A 21,455-nucleotide genomic window follows, 5' to 3' on the forward strand; every position below is an offset into this window, starting at 1 on the left:
AAGAGTTTTCCAAATCAGTTTAGAACTAGAAGATTTATGAGGTAATAAACATAAAAAATACAACTGAAATGAATTTTTTGTAATCGGTTGAAAACTTAATAATTTGAAAGAATCATTATGACATAAGACATGAGCTGTATGGACCCTTTAAAATAAAAACTAACTAAAATAAAACAATAATTTATTAATAACATATCTACATACTATGTACAATAACTTCACATATTCTTAATTATATCTCATGATTACTTTTCCCAATTTTCCTTTAGGAACATCAATTGATTCTAATGTTTCCGTTATAATTCCTGTAGCAACGGTTACATTGTTTTCTCTGATGGTGAAAGGCTGGCCTTGTGTCATAACCATACCTTCGAGTAAGGTAAGGTATACCTCGCCGTGGTCACCAGGCATCATCATGTGCATTGATGGGTCTGAAAGTATTTTTTTTATATAATTGTTTTTTTTTATACATATATTCTATATGTACAAATACTACTAGTACTAATTCTTGTATGTTGGAAGGAACTGGCTTACAAGACATATATTACCCTAATTTATGTTAAGAACCTCCTTGGTTCAATGGCAGGCGATATGCATTCTAGCAGCGCTTGTCAATGTAAAATAAAGAAAAATAATATTTGAATAAATATGACAGATTACCCTTTTTGTCTTATATACTATGAACATTGACTGAACTTTCTAACTGACTAATATTAACTAGTGTAGGTAACCAAAATCCTAGTCCTGGTTTTCCTTAACATTGATCCTGATCCCAGCGTTGCTTAATACTGGTGAGTGTTACTACCAATTTCCTATATTAGGTTATGGGCTAATACCAAACTTGAAAATGGATGTGTCGAAATTTCAAATTAATAAACTAGAAGGTGAAAATTGGATACATTGGAAGTATCGCATGTCAGCACTATTAAGGGGAATAGACGGTTTAACGGATGTAATAAATGGCTCAATTAAAAAACCGGAAATGCCAGATAGTAGTGCTGGGGATTCAGCAGCTATGGCTAAGTACGAAGAGGACTTACGAAGCTACACTAAGTTGGATAGTATAGCTGTACTTGTAATAACAAATAATATTTCTGATAATATCCTGGATAAAATTCTAAGGTTAACGACCGCAAAGGAAATATGGGATGAATTACATCGCCTGTACGAAGGTGTATGTGAGGACCGCCTGTATGATTTGTGTTTAGAATTTTTCAGATATAAGAAAAATCCTGCTGATGACATAGCTTCACACATCTCGAAGTTGAAAAATCTGTGGTATAAGCTCAAGCAAGAATTAATGAAAGAAGAGGAAGGTAAGGATTTACCTGAAGTTCTATTAATTTGTAAAATCTTGGATACTTTACCTGAAACATATTTTTCATTCAAGTCAAGTTGGCTGTTAATGTCTAAGAAGGATAGGAATATAGAGAATATCACAAGTCAGCTGTGTGCGCATGAAAAGGCACTCGGTAACAATGTAGACAGTGAATCTAGTTGTGAGGCCTTTGCTGTCAAAGGAATCAAGAAGAAACCTAGTAAGTGTGAAGACAAAGGTAGTAATAACAAGGACAGTAGCAAAAAGTTTAAATGCTTTGGTTGCAAAGAGGTTGGTCACCTTAAGAAAGACTGTCCTAAGAAAGTAGTTTCTCGAAAAGATTGCAGTAGTAAGGGAATTAACATGATGTTACTGACTGTGAATTCGGCTGAAAGTAGTATTGTAGATCGTGACCATTGGAATGTGGATAATGGGGCTACGAATCATGTTACAATGCGGAATGATATCTTTCAAGATTTCGAATACTTCAGTGAAGGTCACACTGTAACTACGGTGGACAAAAATGTGATCAAGGCAGTAGGCAAAGGATCAGTTTGTATTGAGGCCGATGTTAATGGACATACTGTGAGATCGACTTTGAGAGATGTTTGGTATGTTCCTCAGATAAGTAGAAATCTGTTTTCTGTATTATCGACGCAAGATAGGAATCCAGGTAGCGTGTTTGAATCACGGGTCACTACTTGTACTATGAAAATAGGAGGAATGATTACTGTGACAGGAAATAGGGAGAGGTATGGAGGATTATACAAGCTGAATTGTAGAGTCGTACCGCCTATTAATATGTCAGTAAATTTGGTACAGAAAGTTGATATATTGCAACTTTATCACGAACGTTTTGGTCATCAAAATAAAAGACATATAAGAAGTCTGATAGATAGAGAGTTGGGAATAAAAACAAAAGATAGTGAAGAATTATGCGAAAGTTGTATCTTTGGAAAATCTCACAGACAAAAGTTTGGTGTACGAGATAAAGCTACGAAACCTGGAGAACGCATACATTCGGATGTTTGTGGGCCCTTTCCATCTAGTTATTCCAAATTACGATATTTTGTACTTTTCAAAGACGAATATACACGTCATCGTTTTGTGTATTTTCTTCGGAATAAGTCGGAAGTACACGAGAAATTGAAACAGTTTCTAGTTGAAGCTAAAGTAGCTGGTCATGTTGTTAAGGAACTATTGAGTGACAATGGTGGTGAATTCGACAATGCACAAGTACGGAAAATATTGGTGGAAAATGGAATAAAGCAAAGACTGACGATGCCGTATACACCGGAACAAAACGGGAATAGCGAAAGAGATAACAGAACGATCGTGGAATGTGCTAGAGCTATGATGCATGCACATGAAAGGTTACCTGAAACTTTGTGGGCTGAATTGGTGAATACTGCTGTATATATTTTGAACAGGACAGGGCCAACGTCAGTGGAACACAAGTCACCTTCAGAACTTTGGACTGGTATAAAGCCAAGGATTAAACACATGAGGATCATTGGGTCATCATGTTATGCTCACGTGCCTAAACAGACTCGAAAAAAATTACATAAGAAAGCTATGAAATGTATTCTAATAGGGTATGATAATGATGATGGATATCGTCTCTGGAATGGTTCTACTGGTTTAGTAAGGTCAAGAGATGTGACATTTGATGATATGTCTCTGCTTAGAGGTGAATCACTGAAGGTGTCTGAACCCATGCAAGCAGAATTTCCTAGCAATGTAATTGAGTTGCAACCTTTGGCATTACAAGAGATAACTCAACAGAGGAATGATGAAAAATTATCTCATGTAGAATCTTCTGATGCTCAGAATATTGTAATTGATAATGATGAAGTTGAAGGTCTTGTAAACAATGATGAGTTTATTGATAGAGAAGACACTTCTGTTATTAATGAAGATATATTTGATGATGCAAGAAGTAATACGCTAGAACAAACTATTGAATGTGGGGGGGTATTAGAAGGAAATGACGAAGCCGAGCTTCACGAAACTATGGATGAACATGAGATTATAGAGGAAAGTAGTCGTATTCTTAGAGATAGGTCATCGCTTCATCTACCACAGAAATTCAATGATTTTGTTCTATATAATATAAATGGAGAGAGCACTGGTAATCAACTGGAACCTAATAGCTACAAGGAAGCTGTGAGAAGTGCTGAAAGTAAACTTTGGAGAAAGGCAATGGATAAGGAAATTAATTCTCTGAAGGAAAATAAAACTTGGGTGTTGGTAGATCTCCCGAAAGGTCGGAAAGTCATACCCTGCAAGTGGGTTTTCAAGGTCAAATTAAATGCTGACGGGAATGTCGACAAATACAAGGCTAGGCTTGTTATTAAGGGATATAGTCAGAAGAAAGGCGTGGACTATTATCAAACATTCAGTCCTGTAGCAAGAATGGCGACCATTAGAAGTGTATTAGCTGTTGCCGCTAGTGAACAGATGCATATGGCGCAATTTGATGTATCCACTGCATTTCTGTATGGCGATCTTGATGAAGAAATCTACATGCGACAGCCGGAAGGTTATGAAGATAACTCTGGTAAAGTTTGTTTACTGAAGAAAAGTCTTTATGGTTTGAAGCAGGCACCTCGGTGCTGGAACAAGCGTATATTAGATTTTTTCAAGGAAATCGGTTTGAAAGTATCTGATGCTGATCCATGCCTTTTCACAAGGAAGGAGTCTAGCGAGAAGCTCATTGTGGCTCTTTATGTGGATGTTGGTTTGGTAGCTGCGTCTAATCAGAAACTGATCGAAAATTTCCTAAAAGATTTAATGGGAAAATTTAAAATCACAACGAAGTCTGTATCCTACTTTCTCGGTATAGAGATAATAACCAGAGAAGACGGCATAAAAATTCATCAGAAGTGTTATGTGAACAAAGTTCTTCGACGGTTTGGGATGGACAGCTGCAGACCGGTGCATACACCAATTGTTAGAGACATGTCTCAAAACCGGGATAAGGTCGACATGAGTAATATGTTGTTGAATTATAGACATATTGTTGGAGCCTTAGCATATCTCATGGTTGGAACGAGACCTGACATTGCATTTGCTGTTAGTGTCGTCTCAAGAAATTTGGAAAATCCAACTGAAGACGATTGTGTAAAGCTGAAACGGATTCTGCGTTATTTACAACATACGCAAGATATGGGTATTTTGTATCAAAAGGACTATAAAAAGGGCATCATAGAGTGTTATAGTGATGCTGACCATGGAGGAGACGTTGGTACTGGAAGGTCAACTTCTGGAGTACTGTGCATGTTTGCTGGTGGTGCTGTATCTTGGATGAGTCAAAGACAAGCAAGTGTTGCAATTTCAACCACTGAAGCAGAAATAGTTGCAGCCAGTGAAGCAGCTCGAGAATGCATTTGGCTAACTAGGATACTAAGCGAACTTACTGAAATACAGTATCCTCCTGTATTACAAGTGGACAATGAAGCCGCGGTGAGACTAGCGGAAAATCCTGAGTTTCACAAGAGAACAAAACATATTCTCATCAGGCACTTCTTTGTTCGAGAACTTGTGACAAAAGGTGATCTCATGGTTCAGAAAATTAGCAGTGAGTGGCAGCTTGCGGATATTTTTACCAAAGCTTTACCAAAGCCAAGGTTAGAGAAGATTAGTAAGCTGCTAGGATTACACATCGAGAGAAGATGTTAAGAACCTCCTTGGTTCAATGGCAGGCGATATGCATTCTAGCAGCGCTTGTCAATGTAAAATAAAGAAAAATAATATTTGAATAAATATGACAGATTACCCTTTTTGTCTTATATACTATGAACATTGACTGAACTTTCTAACTGACTAATATTAACTAGTGTAGGTAACCAAAATCCTAGTCCTGGTTTTCCTTAACATTGATCCTGATCCCAGCGTTGCTTAATACTGGTGAGTGTTACTACCAATTTCCTATATTAATTTATAAGTCAGGATAATATGTATTAGGGCAACCCTGTATATGTAGCACGTTACACGAAGCGAAGGGTTTATGCGCCGCGGCACGGTCAATTCACTATATATAACTATGGTTTGCATATCTTTTGGTTCACACAAGATTGTTTTGATTTGATATATATATATATATATATATATATATATATATATATATATATATATATATATATATATAGCCAACATCTTTTACAAGAGAACAGATGGCGCTGCTGTAATCAAATATAGAATTAGAATAAAGAATAATAAATTATATTATATACCTAAATCTATTCTGCAAGCAATATTCCACGTTCCACTGAACATTTGTTGGGAATACTTTGAAAACACTGGTTTTTTGCGTCCTCCCTCGTTCCTGGTCAGGAAATAAATATTGGCTTTGTAATGGTTGCTCAGCGTGAAACTTTTGGCAGCGCACAGTAGCATACCGGTCTCCACTGCTTTTATTTTCATCCCTCTTAATAATACACCTACATTGTCGCCCGCTACTGCCTGGAAAAATAAGTTATTCGAAATTCTTTAGGTGATCATATTTAATTAGATTTATGTACAGAAATAAATAGGTCGTGTGGTCCCGACATAGAATAGGCCACCCCTTCCTTTCCCGTGGGTGTCGTAAGAGGCGACTGAGGAGAGAGAGGGATGAGCAGCAGCGTCCCTTTTAAAACAACTCTTAAAACTTGACTACAGTTGTCAATCCACTTGCCAAGGATGGTAACTACTAGCAAAACTTCCTAACTTCCTATATATATATATATATATATATATATATATATATATATATATATATATATATATATAGTGTATATATTTGGATATATGTGTTTATTTAAGTACGTGTATATGATTATGCTGTCACAGATATTTATTATTTTTACAGATCTATTTTTTTAACGCGCCACCTACCTATTTATTCTTTTTACTATTTTTACTTTCTACCCAAAGGTAGTCTGGAAGAGATTGCTTAGCAATAAGACCGTCTTTTGTACTACACTATACTTATTGGAAATTGTTCAACAAATTTGTTAAACAAAAACAAAAAACCTGTTATGTTGGTGCAATAAAGTGTTAAATAAAATAAAATAAATAACATAAATATGCTTAGAAATTACCTCGGGTACGCTCTTTTTAAATATCTGTATATCAGACAGTGTTGTTTTAATATTGTAACCAAATCCCATCAAATCTGATTCGTCATTTTTCTTCATTATACCCCGTTTTATCGTGCCAACGACAACAGTGCCCCTTCCTGGCACTGTAAACGCATTGTCTATGGGCATAAGGAATGGCGACTGTAGATCTCTCACTATCGGTGGTATATATTTGTCCATAGTGTCTAAAAGTTTTCTTATAGAAGGAACACCTGCAAAATAATTATTTATTATTCTATAGAATTTTTAAAGTCAGTTGAGTACTTTTTTAGTTTGTCCATTACAAACAAACAAACAAACAAACAAACACAAAATAAAATGTTTCCTCTTTAAAACATTAGTATAGTTTACTGAAAGAAGAAAACAATGCATATAAAAAATAAATATGCTTACGATTATAATATCTTATGGGGCAGTCAGAGGTATTCGTCAACACTTGCCTTTATGAATGTAACACTAGATATTGTCCACATTGTGTCGAACCGATTAGAATGCAACATGGCAGGCACTCGGAATAGTTTAGTTTTAATAAATAACAATAGGAACTAACAGTGATATACCTCGTCAGGTACGGTTCCACATGGTTCTCTTTGGAAACCATCGCGATTAATTCTTTATGAATTTGTAATATTGAGCCTGAGCTATTTTCAATCTCACCTGTCAATCCTATCTATCTATCATTCCATCTCCTGTTGCACCATAAAAAATAAGTTAAGTATTACCTAATTCCGATTCGTCTCCATTTAACGCCTTCAGTGCAGAGCCGTATACCATAGGGACACTGCTTCCATCATAACCAAAGTCAGACAGTAATTCCCTCATTTCAATCTCCACTAGTTCTAGAAGCTGAAATAATATCAAGTAATAATTTAATATTAACAAACCAATAGAATAGTAAATTATTTCTTTGATTGAAACATAAGGTTCAATCTTGAGATTATAAAAAATTATCCATGTACATATATTTTGTATAACAGTGGGAGAATTTGTACAATTTTCTGCTTAGGTCATAGGTCACCTCTCCCTTTTCCGTGTGTATAGTAAAAGGCAAATAAAAAAACTTAATAATCGAGAAATGTAAAGCTGCATCCTTCTTAAAACACCCTCAAAACCTATACTAGTATAGTATTATATTATCTGTTACCTAACTGTGGTTATTTACCTGCCTGCCAATCATGGCAACTACTGGCAAAGCCTCCCAATCTGAGGAGGCCTATGTTCAACAGGTAATATAATAATGATCTGCTTGATTATGTTTGTTCCAATCATGTTTCTGCCATAAATTGTGTACTTGCATAGTCATATTTCAGTTGAAGGGTAAGATATATCAGTAACATTACTAGATATGTATGGACATTATAAAGTACAGAGGCAAGACACCACAGTCCTGTGGGGAAAGAGATTGTTAGCAATGGAGTTTGACAGCCCCATTGCTAGCAATATTAATATTAGGTCGACCTCCACATGGTTTCCCCTGGAAACAATCATGAACAATTCTTGTTGATTTCGTCATGATGGGCCAACTGACCTGCTTCATCCTCACCTATTATCCTTCACTGGTGCCCCACCAGTGTATACCGATAGCGCAGGCGGGATTACCATTCCATTATCACCCATTAAAAAAAGACACCACAGTCCTTAAGAATAACAACCCATGAAGGGTACCATTGGTATTATAATGTGTGATGTACAAATCTAGAAGGGACAGTTATCACTTTCTACCAGGTAAACCATCAATTTGTTTATCATTTTAAGTATCGGAAACAAGTTTAAATAAATAGTAATTAATATTTACCTCATCATCAACTAAATCTGCCTTGTTAACATACACCAAAATGTATTGTATTCCAACTTGTTTCGCCAGTAGTAAGTGCTCTCTCGTTTGAGGCATGGGCCCATCGTTGGCCGCTACAACTAATATTGCTGCGTCCATCTGCGATGCACCGGATATCATGTTGCGTACGTAGTCGGCGTGACCGGGACAGTCCGTGTGTGCGTAATGCCGCAATTTCGTGTTATAGCCAACGTGCGCGGCATTTATAGTTATACCTGCAAGAAATGTTATATGAAAATATTTTATTTATTTATTTATTTCTTATTGCATTCCATAATATAATTAGTAGATAACATTTTAATTATGGACCCTGTTGGGCACAGCAAGTAGGAGTGAGGAGGACAACACTTTTTTCACTTTAGAAATAGTCTAAGGATCTGTTACAATATTATCCAATCATTGAAATTGTATCACTATAGGTACATATTTTCTTATTATTATTATTATTCATGATTTAAGTGTTGGTGTGTATCTATTCATATCGTAATTGTTATTGGTATTATCTAGTTATTTAATATATTCTCTAGTTTATAATTATTTATATTTATATTGTAAAATTAATTAATAAATAGTTTAATAATAAAATTTCTAGTTCGGATTTAAGAGCACTTATCAGTAAGACCCATATATTACATACAAGTGAAAATGTGCTCAATCCCATTCTCTTAAATTATTATTTATAATTTTTTAACATAACAGTTGCATATTTCTTATAGATGATAATGATATAGTAACCCCACCCACGCTATCAATATACACCGGTGGGGTATTATTACTAGTACCACATTCGAATATTCTGTCACTTCTCTATGGTTGAGTATGAGAGAATGCTGTTTATATTAAGTCCACCATGTACACATACATGTACTAATGAATAAATAAATCATTCCTATTAATACAAAAAATACTTGAAACTAAAGATCTGATTAATAATTTCTATCTCATATAGGTATGATTAACATAGTTTACAGGGGAAAGGGATTGTTAATAATGGGCCCAACAGCCCCATTGTTAGGAATATACCCTCTGATCCCCATGCAGTTCCCCTAGAAATCATCATGGTTATTTCTTCTAATAAATGTTGAATTCATTACACTGAATTATAGTGTACCAAATTAAATATTTATCCTGCCTACATGTTTTTAGCCAGGACTCAAATTATTGCAGTCACTCAGAAGGCTGATAGTGTGCTGCATTTCAATTTGAAGCGTGAAATGTGTTAGTTAAAAGTCTTAGGGTGATGATTCAAGAAGTTTGTATCATAAAAGAGCAATGTACAAGTGATGCCTCTATTATTGCAAGCGTTTATGGGCTGCGGTTTGGACTGTTGCGCATGCATTTATATGAAGTTAGATAATAGTTATAAGTGTTAGTACCTATTATAAAATCTACCTCTAGCTTTTTCTTCTGGTGCTTTATCGATTTCGTCGTACGAAGTAAACTGAGCAAGACCATCATTAGCAAGCACTTTAGTTATCGCAGCCGTCAGAGTCGTTTTCCCGTGGTCCACATGTCCTATAGTTCCTACATTACAATGTTTTTTCTCCACAAACTTGGTTTCTGTTTTGGTAGACAATTTGTTAGCAAAAACACCAAAAAATGCCGGTTTATATGAAAAAACATCGTGGTTAATAGGTGTTTTACGAGTGAAATTACAATAAATCGTACGAATTATTAACCTCCCGTTCATATTTTATGTAAATATTTGTTTATTTATCATTAAAATAATTAGAAGACAAAGGTTATGTTGAAATTTAAAGTATAAATTATGAATGAAGAATGACAGCAACTGATTACACCAAGTTCATGACTGACGCAAATTGACATTACAAGTTATTTTAAAATTCGTCGAAATTGTTCAGGCAAAAAGCATAGTCCATACAGTCCAGTCATATGTTTTTTTGTTTTTGATGTCATCATTCGTTAGTATTATGGTATTTAGATAGAAAAATGTTAATGTTATGTAAGGGGGAGGGTCAATCTACAAGAGTTGCGTTATGTAATATTTAAACGTCTTTTTAGTATAATTTTCTAGGAGTGGCCTGGTTCTTAAAAAACAATCAAATATGTATTTGTACAACCCATTGTCCCTGTTCCTGGGAATAACACAAACAATTCTGAGGGGACTCCCTCCCCCCCCTTCCCTAAGTACGCACAATTCGAAAAGAAGTACATTCGTAATCCAAATGTAAATATTTTCAATTTTCTAAATTTTACATAGGATTTTTAAAATAAATAATAAATTTAGTCATCAAATCAGAAGTACTCGAAACGAATGGAAAGAGGTTATGCGATTAAAAAAAATATTTCATAGTTTATTAAATATTTTTTAATGTCATGTAACACTTGGCAATTTATTATAAACAGCAAACAATGACTCATTGTCAAGAAATAAAAAAATATTGTGTATCATAAAAAGTAATAAAGAATTTTTGCTCTGCCAAATTAACCAGTAGGTAGATACATTTTTAATAAAACTCAGTGGCAGAGCTGACGGTCCACCTGATGGAAAGCGTTAACCGTCGCCTATAGATATGAATAGTACCGGACGTTAAAGTATATTCTGTTATACCAATAATACCCCTCTTGCGTTTCCATAGGTTTTAAATATCAATCCATCAGATGGAAGTTGGTAGGTAGATAGCTGTCATCTACGGAGTATATTGCATGGCCGTAGCTAGGGAGGGAACATTAAGAGGCAATGCCCTACCTTAAAATAAAAAGCCCCAAGTAAATTTACTTTTTCGAAGTTACTTAATTATGGCTTTTGCCCTGCCAAAAAGTTTCTTTTGCCTTACTTTAAACATGGGTCTAGCTACGGCCCTGGTATATTGTCAAGCCCATGCATAGTAATTTACTATATAGTTGCCATCTTTCAAATTTGTGGAAAGTGATAGGGGAATCACAATATTTCACTTGCAATAAAAAAATTTAAAAGATAAAACAATTGAATGTGTGACAATCTGGAAATTACAATCAAATTATTGAAAGAGTTAGCCATTTAATTTTCAATCACATTGCTTGGTAATTAGACTTCAATATTGACTAAGGGCATTTGAGTATAATTCTATTTCTATATTATTATACAGTGTTTTAACTAACATTGTTTTTCACTAATTTTGTCATGTTCTAATGAAAGGGTACAATTAGAGCATATAATAGTAATAACAATATTCATTAGACCTTTTTAATTCCTGTTTTTTATGTTCAGTTTATTATATAACTCATAAATGGATAACACAGTAAGATTTATAAATTTGATTTACAAACTTAATTCACTAGAATTCTAAATGATAATGTCTGTCAAAATAAATGTTTAGTTTCAATCAAAATTAAATATTCAACATTAAAAAAAAAATTAACAATATTTAATATCATCATATCATCCGTTGACTGTTCTTTGCTGAAAAGACTTCCTCGCTTTGGGAGTTTGCCAAATCCAAGGGGGGTTTGGCAAACTCCCAGTCTTTCCATATGAGGAAGTTTTATGTATATTTTTTATATGTGAGGGTCCAAATATATAGTAAATATACAAAACTATCAAATCAAAACGTTAAGTTTAGAGCAATAGTACCTCAGAGTAGATCCTAAAGTAATAATTCCATAACGTTTTCCCCCAAAAATAGAATAAAACAAAATATTACTCCGTGTGATCCGGGCATCGAATGAGCTACCTTTTCCTTTCCCGTGGGTGCCATAAAAGGCGACTAAGGAAATTTAATGGTTGAGGGATGCAAAGCAGCGTCCCTCTCGAAATACCATCAACTTGCTATAGTTGCCAACCCGCCTGCCGAGCGTGGCAACTACTGGCGGAACCCCTTAGTAGGGGGAGACCTATGTACAGCAGTGGACAGTAAACGGCTGTTATGGTATTAGATATTTATAACTTTTATTAATTTTTTTATTTCAGTTTTCCTAAAAATATTAACCAATTTACTCATATAAAAGTAAAAGCTATTACAAACGCATTTTAATTATCACACTGTTTTGTCACTTTCTTTCACATTGGGAATTTAGCGCAAAAGATAGAGACAAAACAGTTCAATAACTAAAATAGGTTTTCTATGCGAGATTTGATGTTTTTATGAATAAAGGAATAATAAGCTTATACAGCCATTGTACAGATAATATCTGTTGGTTCAGTTATTTAATCTTGAAATGACAAAATTAGACATCATATGAAATATGAAAAAATAAATTTAAAAAATATTATAGAAAATTTATTAAATTTAAACAAAATGTAAACTTAACAATTATTTTGACAGATTTGTCAATGTTCATATTTTCAATGCACAATATGTTTTAAGGTAAAACATTGATCAGATTAGACACGGCGTAGATTCAATCTAATTATAAAAACTTACAGTATCTTTCACTATTACAAACTAAATATTAATAATAACATATGTCAACAATTGTTACGCACCGCTAATATTTTATCGCGTATTTCATAAAAAAAAAAACAGGATGTAAACTTATCTGTACATAAGCGAATATATTGAACTATAATTATTGAACATAATACAGCATTAATTTGACATAAATAAATATGATGAAACCAATTCCACCCAAAAAAATGTGGGGGAAATAATTATTTACTTATTTTAAATAACTTTACACGCGTATCCCTTCAAATATGTGACTGCACACATACTATAATTAAATCCAAAGAAACATAATATCTTACGTTACGTACAGGTTAGAAATAAATTACCTACGCCGTGTGTGGTAATCTAAAAAAGTTTAAACCCAACAATGATTGGATTACTATATTTTGAAGCCAAAGACAATGATTTCGTTAGATTTTTTGCGTTACCTTCTATCTCTTTCACACCCCATCGGAGTAGGCAAGAGGAGTTAATAGAAAAAGAAATTAAATAATGGCAAACTATGTAAAATATGACAAAGCATGTCTTTCTATCATGGAAAACCGATGCGGTGTTTGTTTACACAGGTGAGTTGTCTTCTATCTCCCTTACACTTAATAGTAACGTCGAGACAGAGAACTTAGGCGTCTTATAAAGTCAAATTATGTTACTCCTTTAGATAAGTGGCAAACGCATACATCTGTAGATTTCGTTGAGGTCGTGGTTTTTCCAAGAGAATACAGCATGGGGTTCTTAAAAAAAGGGGTAAAAAGCTTTTTTCAGGGTCGGCAACAGGCGTACTTCCCCTGGTATTGCAGGCGTTTATAGGCTACGGTAAACGTTTGCCATCATGTGGGCCGTATGCTTGTTTGCCACCTTAGGGGTATAAAACAAGCATGAATAAAATCACGACGCCGGAGATTGCTATCTCGTTCTATCTCAACTCTGGACGACCTCCGTGGTACAATTGTAAGCGATTTGCTTTAATGTAGATGAGGTCCCGAGTTCGATTCTCGGTTGAGTCGATTTAGGAGACGAATTTCATGTTTGGGTGGCATTGGCATTGCCTAATTTGGTTTCTCATAACATATTTTGTGTTCCTCTTATCTTGGGGACTAGATACTTTATTTATCTATGTCACATATAAACCTATAGTGGTATTTACCGACAGATTCGTTTGCCATTTGCCAATGGGGCATGTTGCATGTTTGTATAGATTTAAATTTTTTGCGTTAGCCCTAATAGTTGTTATATTTAAACATTTATATAAAACCGTCTAGTGAACACCCGAGTCACGAGGCTAACGCGTTTCGTCGCAACGTAACGCAGAAATCCGTGTTTTATTTCTACATTTTCAAAATTAAAATTTTTCGCGTATACAGGATAAATTAGCATCAGTTTAAGCAAGTTTTCTAGCAGTGAAAGGATTTTATTTTCTAAATAAAAAAAATATGCCAAGGAGTTTTTAACCTTTCATACTAGTGTTTTTAAAGTATTTTTTTTATACGGTCACTTTAAAGAAATTCAATTTTTGTTATTACGTTTTGGAATTTAGGTAATATACATGATATATTGATAAATATAACGCCATCTATCGGTACTAAATTGAATTAACATTGCAGTGCTAGATGGCGTGACAGGTATAGGCGTCAGCAAGAGAGGCAAGAGAGACATATACGAAATTTTGCAGTTATTAAGCTCGATTCTGAAGCGCCATTTCTCTAAAATTAAAATTTGATACCACAGCGAAATCTTTGCTATAAGGACCCATATGAACAAATTTTTTAATAGATTTAACTCAAAATTATTATACTGCTAAAAGTTTTATAAGCGTACATGCCGCTCCTGATTAAGAATTACGATTTGATACCGAAACTAGTCGAGCTTTCTTCATCTAATTACACGTAAGTTAAACCAGTAGTTATAACATCAAAATTATTCTAATTTTAATTTATAATGGTCCATAAAGCAGTAATTTGCGAAATTATCACATTAAAATATTACGATAACAGATTATAGAAATTTCGTCTCTGAATCGTGCCCGTTATTTAAATATATTATTAATTAGTCCCAAACATACAATAATACTAATATTATAAACGTGGAAAGTTTGTAACAAGTCATACATTCAATCATGCTTTTAATTTATTAATTCACGCGGAACAGTCTATGTACTGTGTTACCCATTGCGCCCATATCTTTACTATAACCCTTTAATGTCCCATACTGACCACAAATCTCTCCCTATAAGAAAAATCCTTTTGCTTTGCCGTAAGAAAATTATTTTAAATAATTTAATAATCAAAGAATTAACTATCGATGGGGAAGAAAGGTTCTCGAGTTCTCGACCTTGCACGGGCAAACGTAGTGTAGGACAAACGCCCAAAAGTGGGGGGAAAGGGATTGTTAGTAATGGAGACTAAGAATCCCATTGCTAGCAATATACCCAACCAGGTCGATCTCCTCACGGTTCCCTCTGGAAACTATCATGGTTAATTCCTGATGAATTCATCATGATGGGCTAACTGGCCTGTTTTCATTCTCATCGATCACCCTTTACTGGTGCTCCGCCAGCGTATACCGTTAGCGCAGGCGGGGTTACCATTTCATTTTCACTCATAAAAAAAACCCTCCAACAGTTGGAGTGAAGACCTCAAATGTATTGCAGGGAGTCAGTGAATGCAAGTGGCTGGGGACTATTCCTTATGGTAGCCTACGATTATTATGCCTATGTTCAGCAGTGAACAGATAGTGGTTGGGATGATGATGATGATGATTTTAAGTCACTGTTTATAATTTTATAACAGATATATCTTGTGATATAGAATGATACTAGTGTCAGCTAACATTGTGGTACAGTATTTACTAAAAAGAAATTGCATTAATACATATGAATAACATGAATTTACAATATTTACCGTTTGCGACAGCAATTTTTGAATTTAGAAACTGTATTGTGTCAGTTACCTATAGATTTTTACAATCAAATCTCTTATTTATTGAACTTAATAATTTAGTAATACTTTAACAATGGTTTCTGTGATCTACCATCTGCACAAGGTTATAATAAATCCTAGATTTTTTAAATTCCGAAGCTAGGTCAAGCGAGTTTTAGAAAATCAGTCAATTGTCAGTACTGCGCTTCGCTGCGTTACATTGCGTTTTTACGACTAAATACAGTTTTTTTTTAATTATTTCATAATTCGTTCGCTTACTCTACGATACAAGTAAAGAAGCAGTATTTCTTTAGTTGTGACTTGTACAAGTGTATATATGGGAATTCTCATTGTTTCAACACCCGATAGTGCAGTGTGAACTCCACATTAGATTTCCATATAAAATGTCGTACTGTTCTTAAATCCATGTTGGGGTCCAAAACCTGGAAAAATATAAGATTTTTATAAAGTAAAAAATTCAAATGCAAGACTTTGTGCAAAAGTTGTTTTCGGAGGAAACTTTGGCTGTGTTTTGGATTGAAGGGTGAGTTATGGCCATTGTCATTAATTATATTAAATAAAGACATAATAATGTCTCCTTACTTTGTGATTTAGTCTTCACGAAAGGTTATGTATAAAGACTGTGATGGGAATGTGTTATGAAAACGAATGGGACAGAGGTATGCAAGCAAATGACATTTATACCAAGAGGGACCCTTAGAAAAATTAGTGCTGTTTGATCCCCATTACTCTCTCCTCCTCTCTGTCGCTGTATAAAGAGACATATTTCCTTTACCTGATCACAGCAAAGCAGTTCGACTCTCTCCTCTGGCGCATCATTGCCACTGTCTTCGTTGGCGCTTCCCTTGCCGCTGCCGGCGCTGGCGCCGTTCACGTCACCACCGCCCACTATCTTTTCTACAACGTGTTCTGCCACTTTACGGCATTGTATGAAGTCGTTTGCGACTAGACGGTCCTGGAATACAGTTAAAGTACAACTACTGTAAAAATATATATAAATATATATGCATTTTTTGGTCTATCATTTCATTATTAAAATTATTTATGTACACTTATATTATTTAAATTATTCTATTGAACAAAATAATCTGTTGGCGACATTAATTTTTTTAAAACTACTCAATATTTCGGTAATTCTATACTTATAATAAATCTGTAAAGAGGTCAATTCTGTACATGAAATATATTTCCATTACCATACCAATTTCACCCATAAAAAAAACTGCAGTTGTCAACCCGCCTATCAAGTGTTGCATCTACTGGCAACAGCCTCTATCCCCCTTATGGGGGATCATAGGCCTCATTCAGCAGTGGACAGTTAATAGCTGATATGATAATAATCATGATGAATGAGGGTGTAAGATGGAGTGTTATGTTATTACCTTTTTCTGTCTATCCTGTTTACTCTGGCAGCTTGAGTGTGACAGTAGATAGAATGGTAGCTTGTTTAACTTTGGTGGCGCCATCTCTACAGCGACATCCACAACCCATGACGGCACTGTCTCATTTAATAAATTGCCTTCTGTTTCACCACCAGCATCACCTACCTGTAAATAGATAATTTATATTTAATAACCGACTTTAAAAAAGAAGCAGTTTCTTAATAAGGTTGTATTTTTATTTGTTATCTGACAACATCATCATTTATTAAGATTTGGAAAATTAACTTTTATCTGAGAGGATATACTTTCAGATTGATCCCATAGAAATTTGCTCAAAATTTGTCTATTTTCATAATAAAGTTTTCAATAAAAAAATTGCTGTGTAATTTTCAGAGATTAATTTATAATATTTGATTTATTATATTTTATATGCTATTCTATACTAGATTCCTAAAGAAATATTAAAAATAAAATCTACACAATATATATGAGCTATAAACAATTAAATAGTGGCCAGACTTTGATCAATAGATATCATAAGTGTATTTAGTAATTAATTAATTTTCATTAAATGATAAGATTTAATTAAACTCCATTCAATATTTACACACATAATAATTAGATAATAAATATGTGTAATATACTTATATAAATAATTAAGAAGTAATGAAACATATTTACATACATATAATGTGATTAGGTCCCTTAGAAACAGTTTATATATTATATACCTTATTAGTATAGAAACATCATAGTTATTAAATTGGTGTAATTAATATCAAATTAGTGAAATTAAGATTTTAATTAATATAGCGTAATAACAAATAACATTTCAATAGATAAAATATATTATTAGAATAATGACTAAAATGAGATACAAAGAATATTACATACTGATAATCTGTATAGTGTCCTGCCACCAACTTCGCTGAATATCAACGGAGTATGTAATGGAACACTGAAGAAATTGTTCCCTATAACTTTCTGGCCGGCTTCGTTCATTCTGCTCGGGTGATTCCAATGTTCCAACAATGCTTGCAGCAACAGTGCTCCAAAGTTGACCTTCTGATCATTTTCTGTTGTCAATCCAGCCTCCTTTGCACTCACCCATGCACTTAGACAGTCCGTTTCATCTTGGCCAAGATGGATAGTTAACATACCAGTTTTCAAATCAACATTAAACCAATTTGGTACGTACACCATTTTAAAGCGTTTTTTCGCTTCCTCATCATAATCTACTTCACCTAAATCCTCAACTTTGCAAGCTTTTAATACATCATATAAGGCTACATTGTTGGCAGTATCCTTTGTCAGTATATGTCGTTTGTCATTTAGCACAGTATAGTGTTTTATAGCAGGGCCTCCAGGGATATGATGGATTGGCTGAGTTTGGTATACATTGGTTGTGTTATAGCTATTCTGATTATACATATCGGAACTTAAGGAGTTCCTTGGAGGCAATTTCCAGCACCGTATATCTGATTCAGATGTAGACACCCACACACCTTGTTGGTCCGCAGTAAAGCATAACTTCAGTATAGGAGCAGTCTCCTCACACACAATCACAAAGTTATCAGGGTTTCGTAATTCTGTTATAATGACTAATCTATCCCGACCCCCAGATATAATATGTGTGAAATTTTCAGTTGCTAACAAAGCCCAAACCGCTTCCGAGTGCACTCTAATTGTTGAGACGCATCGTTGTTGTGACAAAGACCATAATTTTATAGTGCCGTCTGAACTACCAGATACACATTGCGATCCATCGCGACTCACGACTAAAGCTTTAACATTATCAGCGTGGCCTTTTAGTTTCATAAGTCGAGAACAGTTACGCGGATCCCAAACTCTTAAGACTTTTTCAGTAGAACCACTAACGAGAATAGTACCTGGGGGATTCATAGCGAGGCTGTATATAGATTCCTTGTTGCCTACTAAACTAGAAGTAGTAACAGTGTTGTTACTGGCCGTTAACGCAGTCAAAGTGTTGACATCCCATAAAAATATAGCGCGGTCCAACCCGGCGCTGGCGACTTGCTCTTTGTCTTTAGCATAGGCCAAAGTACGTACATAATCCTTGTGAGTCCTAAGAGTAGACATGCAAAACCCTTTTGGAGCGTTCCAAACTTTGACAGTCGTATCAGAGGATGCGCTTATAAGGTTCTTTCCGCCGCAACACAACACAATGTCGTTCACCCAGTCGGTATGGTGTTCCATGCTCTGAATGTACCTATCTTGGACACCATTTCCAGTAGACCACACTCGGATAATACCGTCGCGACCGGCCGAATAAAGCCTCCCTTGTACTGGGTCCAATTGTAATGAGCTAACGCCATTTTTGTGCCTTCTCTCCTCCTCGTCGCGTATCACGAACGACACTTGAGTTTTCTTACGCATCGTCGTGCCCATTTTCCGACATTTTAAACTTTAATTATTAGGTATATTTTAAATAAATATGCTATTTTATTTTCGCGTACACGAAACTCGTATCAGTCCAGTCAACAACTTCACTTTCAGACATAAACTGTCAGTTTGACTATCAGAATGACACACGATTCTTGATAGATTAGTTTGACATTGACTTATGGCTTGTCCATAGATTAAGGATAGTACTTGCGGTTTCTTAGATTAAGCTCGCATCTCGCATGTAAACATCTCGCGATTTTTCTTACAGAATAATTTATGCGAGATCAATGTGTACATAGAGATTATAAAAAGTTTTAAAAGAAGAATCAAAGGTAGTTGTTATATTTATCAATTTTCATTGAAAGAATATATTTAATTTAATAACCATTTAAAAAGGTATTATCCAATTCACATGTACTTTTTGTGTAAAGTAGACATTACCTTTGTAAATATTTAAACGATTTTAATATTTTATCTTCAATAATCTTTAATAATATCATTATTGATTTAATACAAATTTTAACATAATTAAAATTGTCTATTGAAAAAATTTTGTTTTCGATTTTTTACCTGTATATTTTATAATTTAATTTTTTCTTGGCATTAGACAGGTATTTAATATTTTTCATAATAAATAAAAAAAAAAACACATTGGTTATTATGTTTTTATTATACTTTTTCCATAATGTAAATTCGTTCCTCTAGTTACTTCATTCTCCATAAGATTTTTATACGAACTTGTATAAATTTCGACTATATATTTCAAGCCGGTGCTTCTTTCGCTTTCAAAGTTGATCTTTACAAAATTCTCATTTATTCCGCCATCAGTTATTGTCGCTGTTGCTTCTTTATTTGGCGATAAATCAACACAGGCGATGCCTGTTATAGTTGTTCCAAGGGGATACGAGAAAGACTTAGTGGCGTGTCGCTTGAAAAGTAGTAACCCGTGTTTTTTCACTTCTGCGTACGACATGCGTGTACCGAAGTCGTAACCTCTATACAGATCGTAACTATGACACAAACTAATAATATAAATCACAATAATATACAAGTATAATTTTTGATACATGTTTTTTTTCCAATAAAAATATGTACCGATATGTATGTGTATCAGCTAGCTTTATTTGTGTCAAACTAGATTAACAGTACGCTGATAAAATATGATGAAAAAAATGGTAAACAAATGGGTTTACAAAGTTAAGGGTAAGTTTGTTTTTTTTTTAAATCATGAATTAGATTGGTAACTCCGCTATGCTTTTAAGCAAAACTATCACTGAGCCTTTTTTGGTCACTGCGACACACTTGGTGAAAACATATCTCCAATATTCATCTTTTGTTTTATGTTTGAAAAAATGTAAATAATCAGATTGTATAAATTTATTTATTAATTTACGTGTGTCATAAATGTCTCAAATAAAGTGTTTACCTATCTATGTACTATCTATGTACTATTTATTGATTTATGCTCACGGAGTATAAGTGAATGATAGGTGAGGATAAAGTTAGATCAAGTACTCTATTATGAAGAATTAACTAGAAAGTAACAATGATGGTTTGTTTCTAAAGGTATTTCTTCAGTGTAATATCATTAATGCAAACGGAATACCATTGAATTTAAAAAGTTCTAAAAAGTATGTAGTAGCTAGAAGTAACAAAATGCAACTGCCTAAGGTTTATAACTTTTTACCTGTTGCTCCGTTGTTTTTTTTTTTATTTTTTTTTAATAAATTTAAATTTAGTGTTTCTATTATTATTATAAATACAAAAAATTATAAGGATAGATAAATAGACGGATAGATGGATGTTTCTATGTTCTATCTGTTCTCCTTTAACTAAAGGTTGTCTGTAAGAGATTGCCCTAGCGATAAGACCGCCTTTTGTACCTTTGTGTGTATGTTTTGCTTTGTTATTTGTGTTGCTGTGTTTCGCTTGAATTATTCACTTGTCATTGTATATTTTTATTTATGGTGTAATAAAGAGTTAAATAAATAATAAATGTTTGTTACTCTTTCATGTAAAAACTACTAAACCGATTTTAATAAAATATGGGTGAGTGACTTAAACTTTA

At 34.0% G+C, this 21,455-nt stretch overlaps 2 protein-coding genes across 3 annotated transcripts; both read right to left on the bottom strand.

Annotated features, from left to right (window-relative positions):
* Positions 1-167: 167 nt before the first annotated feature.
* Positions 168-10,060, bottom strand: LOC113509378 (elongation factor Tu-like). Of its 2 annotated transcripts, none has more exons than XM_026892698.3 (6): positions 9,668-10,060; positions 8,237-8,490; positions 7,164-7,287; positions 6,403-6,653; positions 5,554-5,782; positions 168-431 (listed from the first exon to the last, which is right to left on the bottom strand). In XM_026892698.3, exons 1-6 carry the CDS (start codon positions 9,963-9,965, stop codon positions 229-231), a joined length of 1,359 nt encoding a protein of 452 aa, XP_026748499.1. In that variant the 5' UTR covers positions 9,966-10,060; the 3' UTR covers positions 168-228. The 2 variants fall into 2 exon arrangements, with proteins under 2 accessions (XP_026748499.1, XP_026748500.2); XM_026892699.3 differs by having other exon boundaries at positions 9,652-9,871.
* A 1,388-nt stretch (positions 10,061-11,448) lies between these two features.
* On the bottom strand, positions 11,449-19,508 carry LOC113509419 (WD repeat-containing protein 48 homolog). The gene is made up of 4 exons (XM_026892760.3): positions 17,876-19,508; positions 16,982-17,146; positions 16,375-16,554; positions 11,449-16,021 (listed from the first exon to the last, which is right to left on the bottom strand). Exons 1-4 carry the CDS (start codon positions 19,388-19,390, stop codon positions 15,926-15,928), a joined length of 1,956 nt encoding a protein of 651 aa, XP_026748561.1. The 5' UTR covers positions 19,391-19,508; the 3' UTR covers positions 11,449-15,925.
* Positions 19,509-21,455: the final 1,947 nt, after the last annotated feature.

The sequence above is a fragment of the Galleria mellonella genome, unplaced genomic scaffold (genome assembly GCF_026898425.1).
Source record: "Galleria mellonella isolate WM207_F2 unplaced genomic scaffold, CSIRO_AGI_GalMel_v1 utg332, whole genome shotgun sequence".
NCBI classification, from domain to species: Eukaryota; Metazoa; Arthropoda; class Insecta; order Lepidoptera; family Pyralidae; genus Galleria; species Galleria mellonella.

Bases quoted from the DNA above. Each gene is read 5' to 3' on its own strand.
- LOC113509419 (XM_026892760.3), bottom strand. From the start codon at position 19,390: ATGGGCACGACGATGCGTAAGAAAACTCAAGTGTCGTTCGTGATACGC. The intron at 17,147-17,875 runs GTATGTAATATT...ATCTATTTACAG, and splicing joins GGACACTATACAGATTATCA to GTAGGTGATGCTGGTGGTGA. The intron at 16,555-16,981 runs GTAATAACATAA...ACTGTATTCCAG, and splicing joins AACAGGATAGACAGAAAAAG to GACCGTCTAGTCGCAAACGA.
- LOC113509378 (XM_026892698.3), bottom strand. From the start codon at position 9,965: ATGAACGGGAGGTTAATAATTCGTACGATTTATTGTAATTTCACTCGT. The intron at 8,491-9,667 runs GTAGATTTTATA...CATTTCTTGCAG, and splicing joins ACCAGAAGAAAAAGCTAGAG to GTATAACTATAAATGCCGCG. The intron at 6,654-7,163 runs GTAATACTTAAC...ATTATTTTGCAG, and splicing joins TGGAGACGAATCGGAATTAG to GTGTTCCTTCTATAAGAAAA.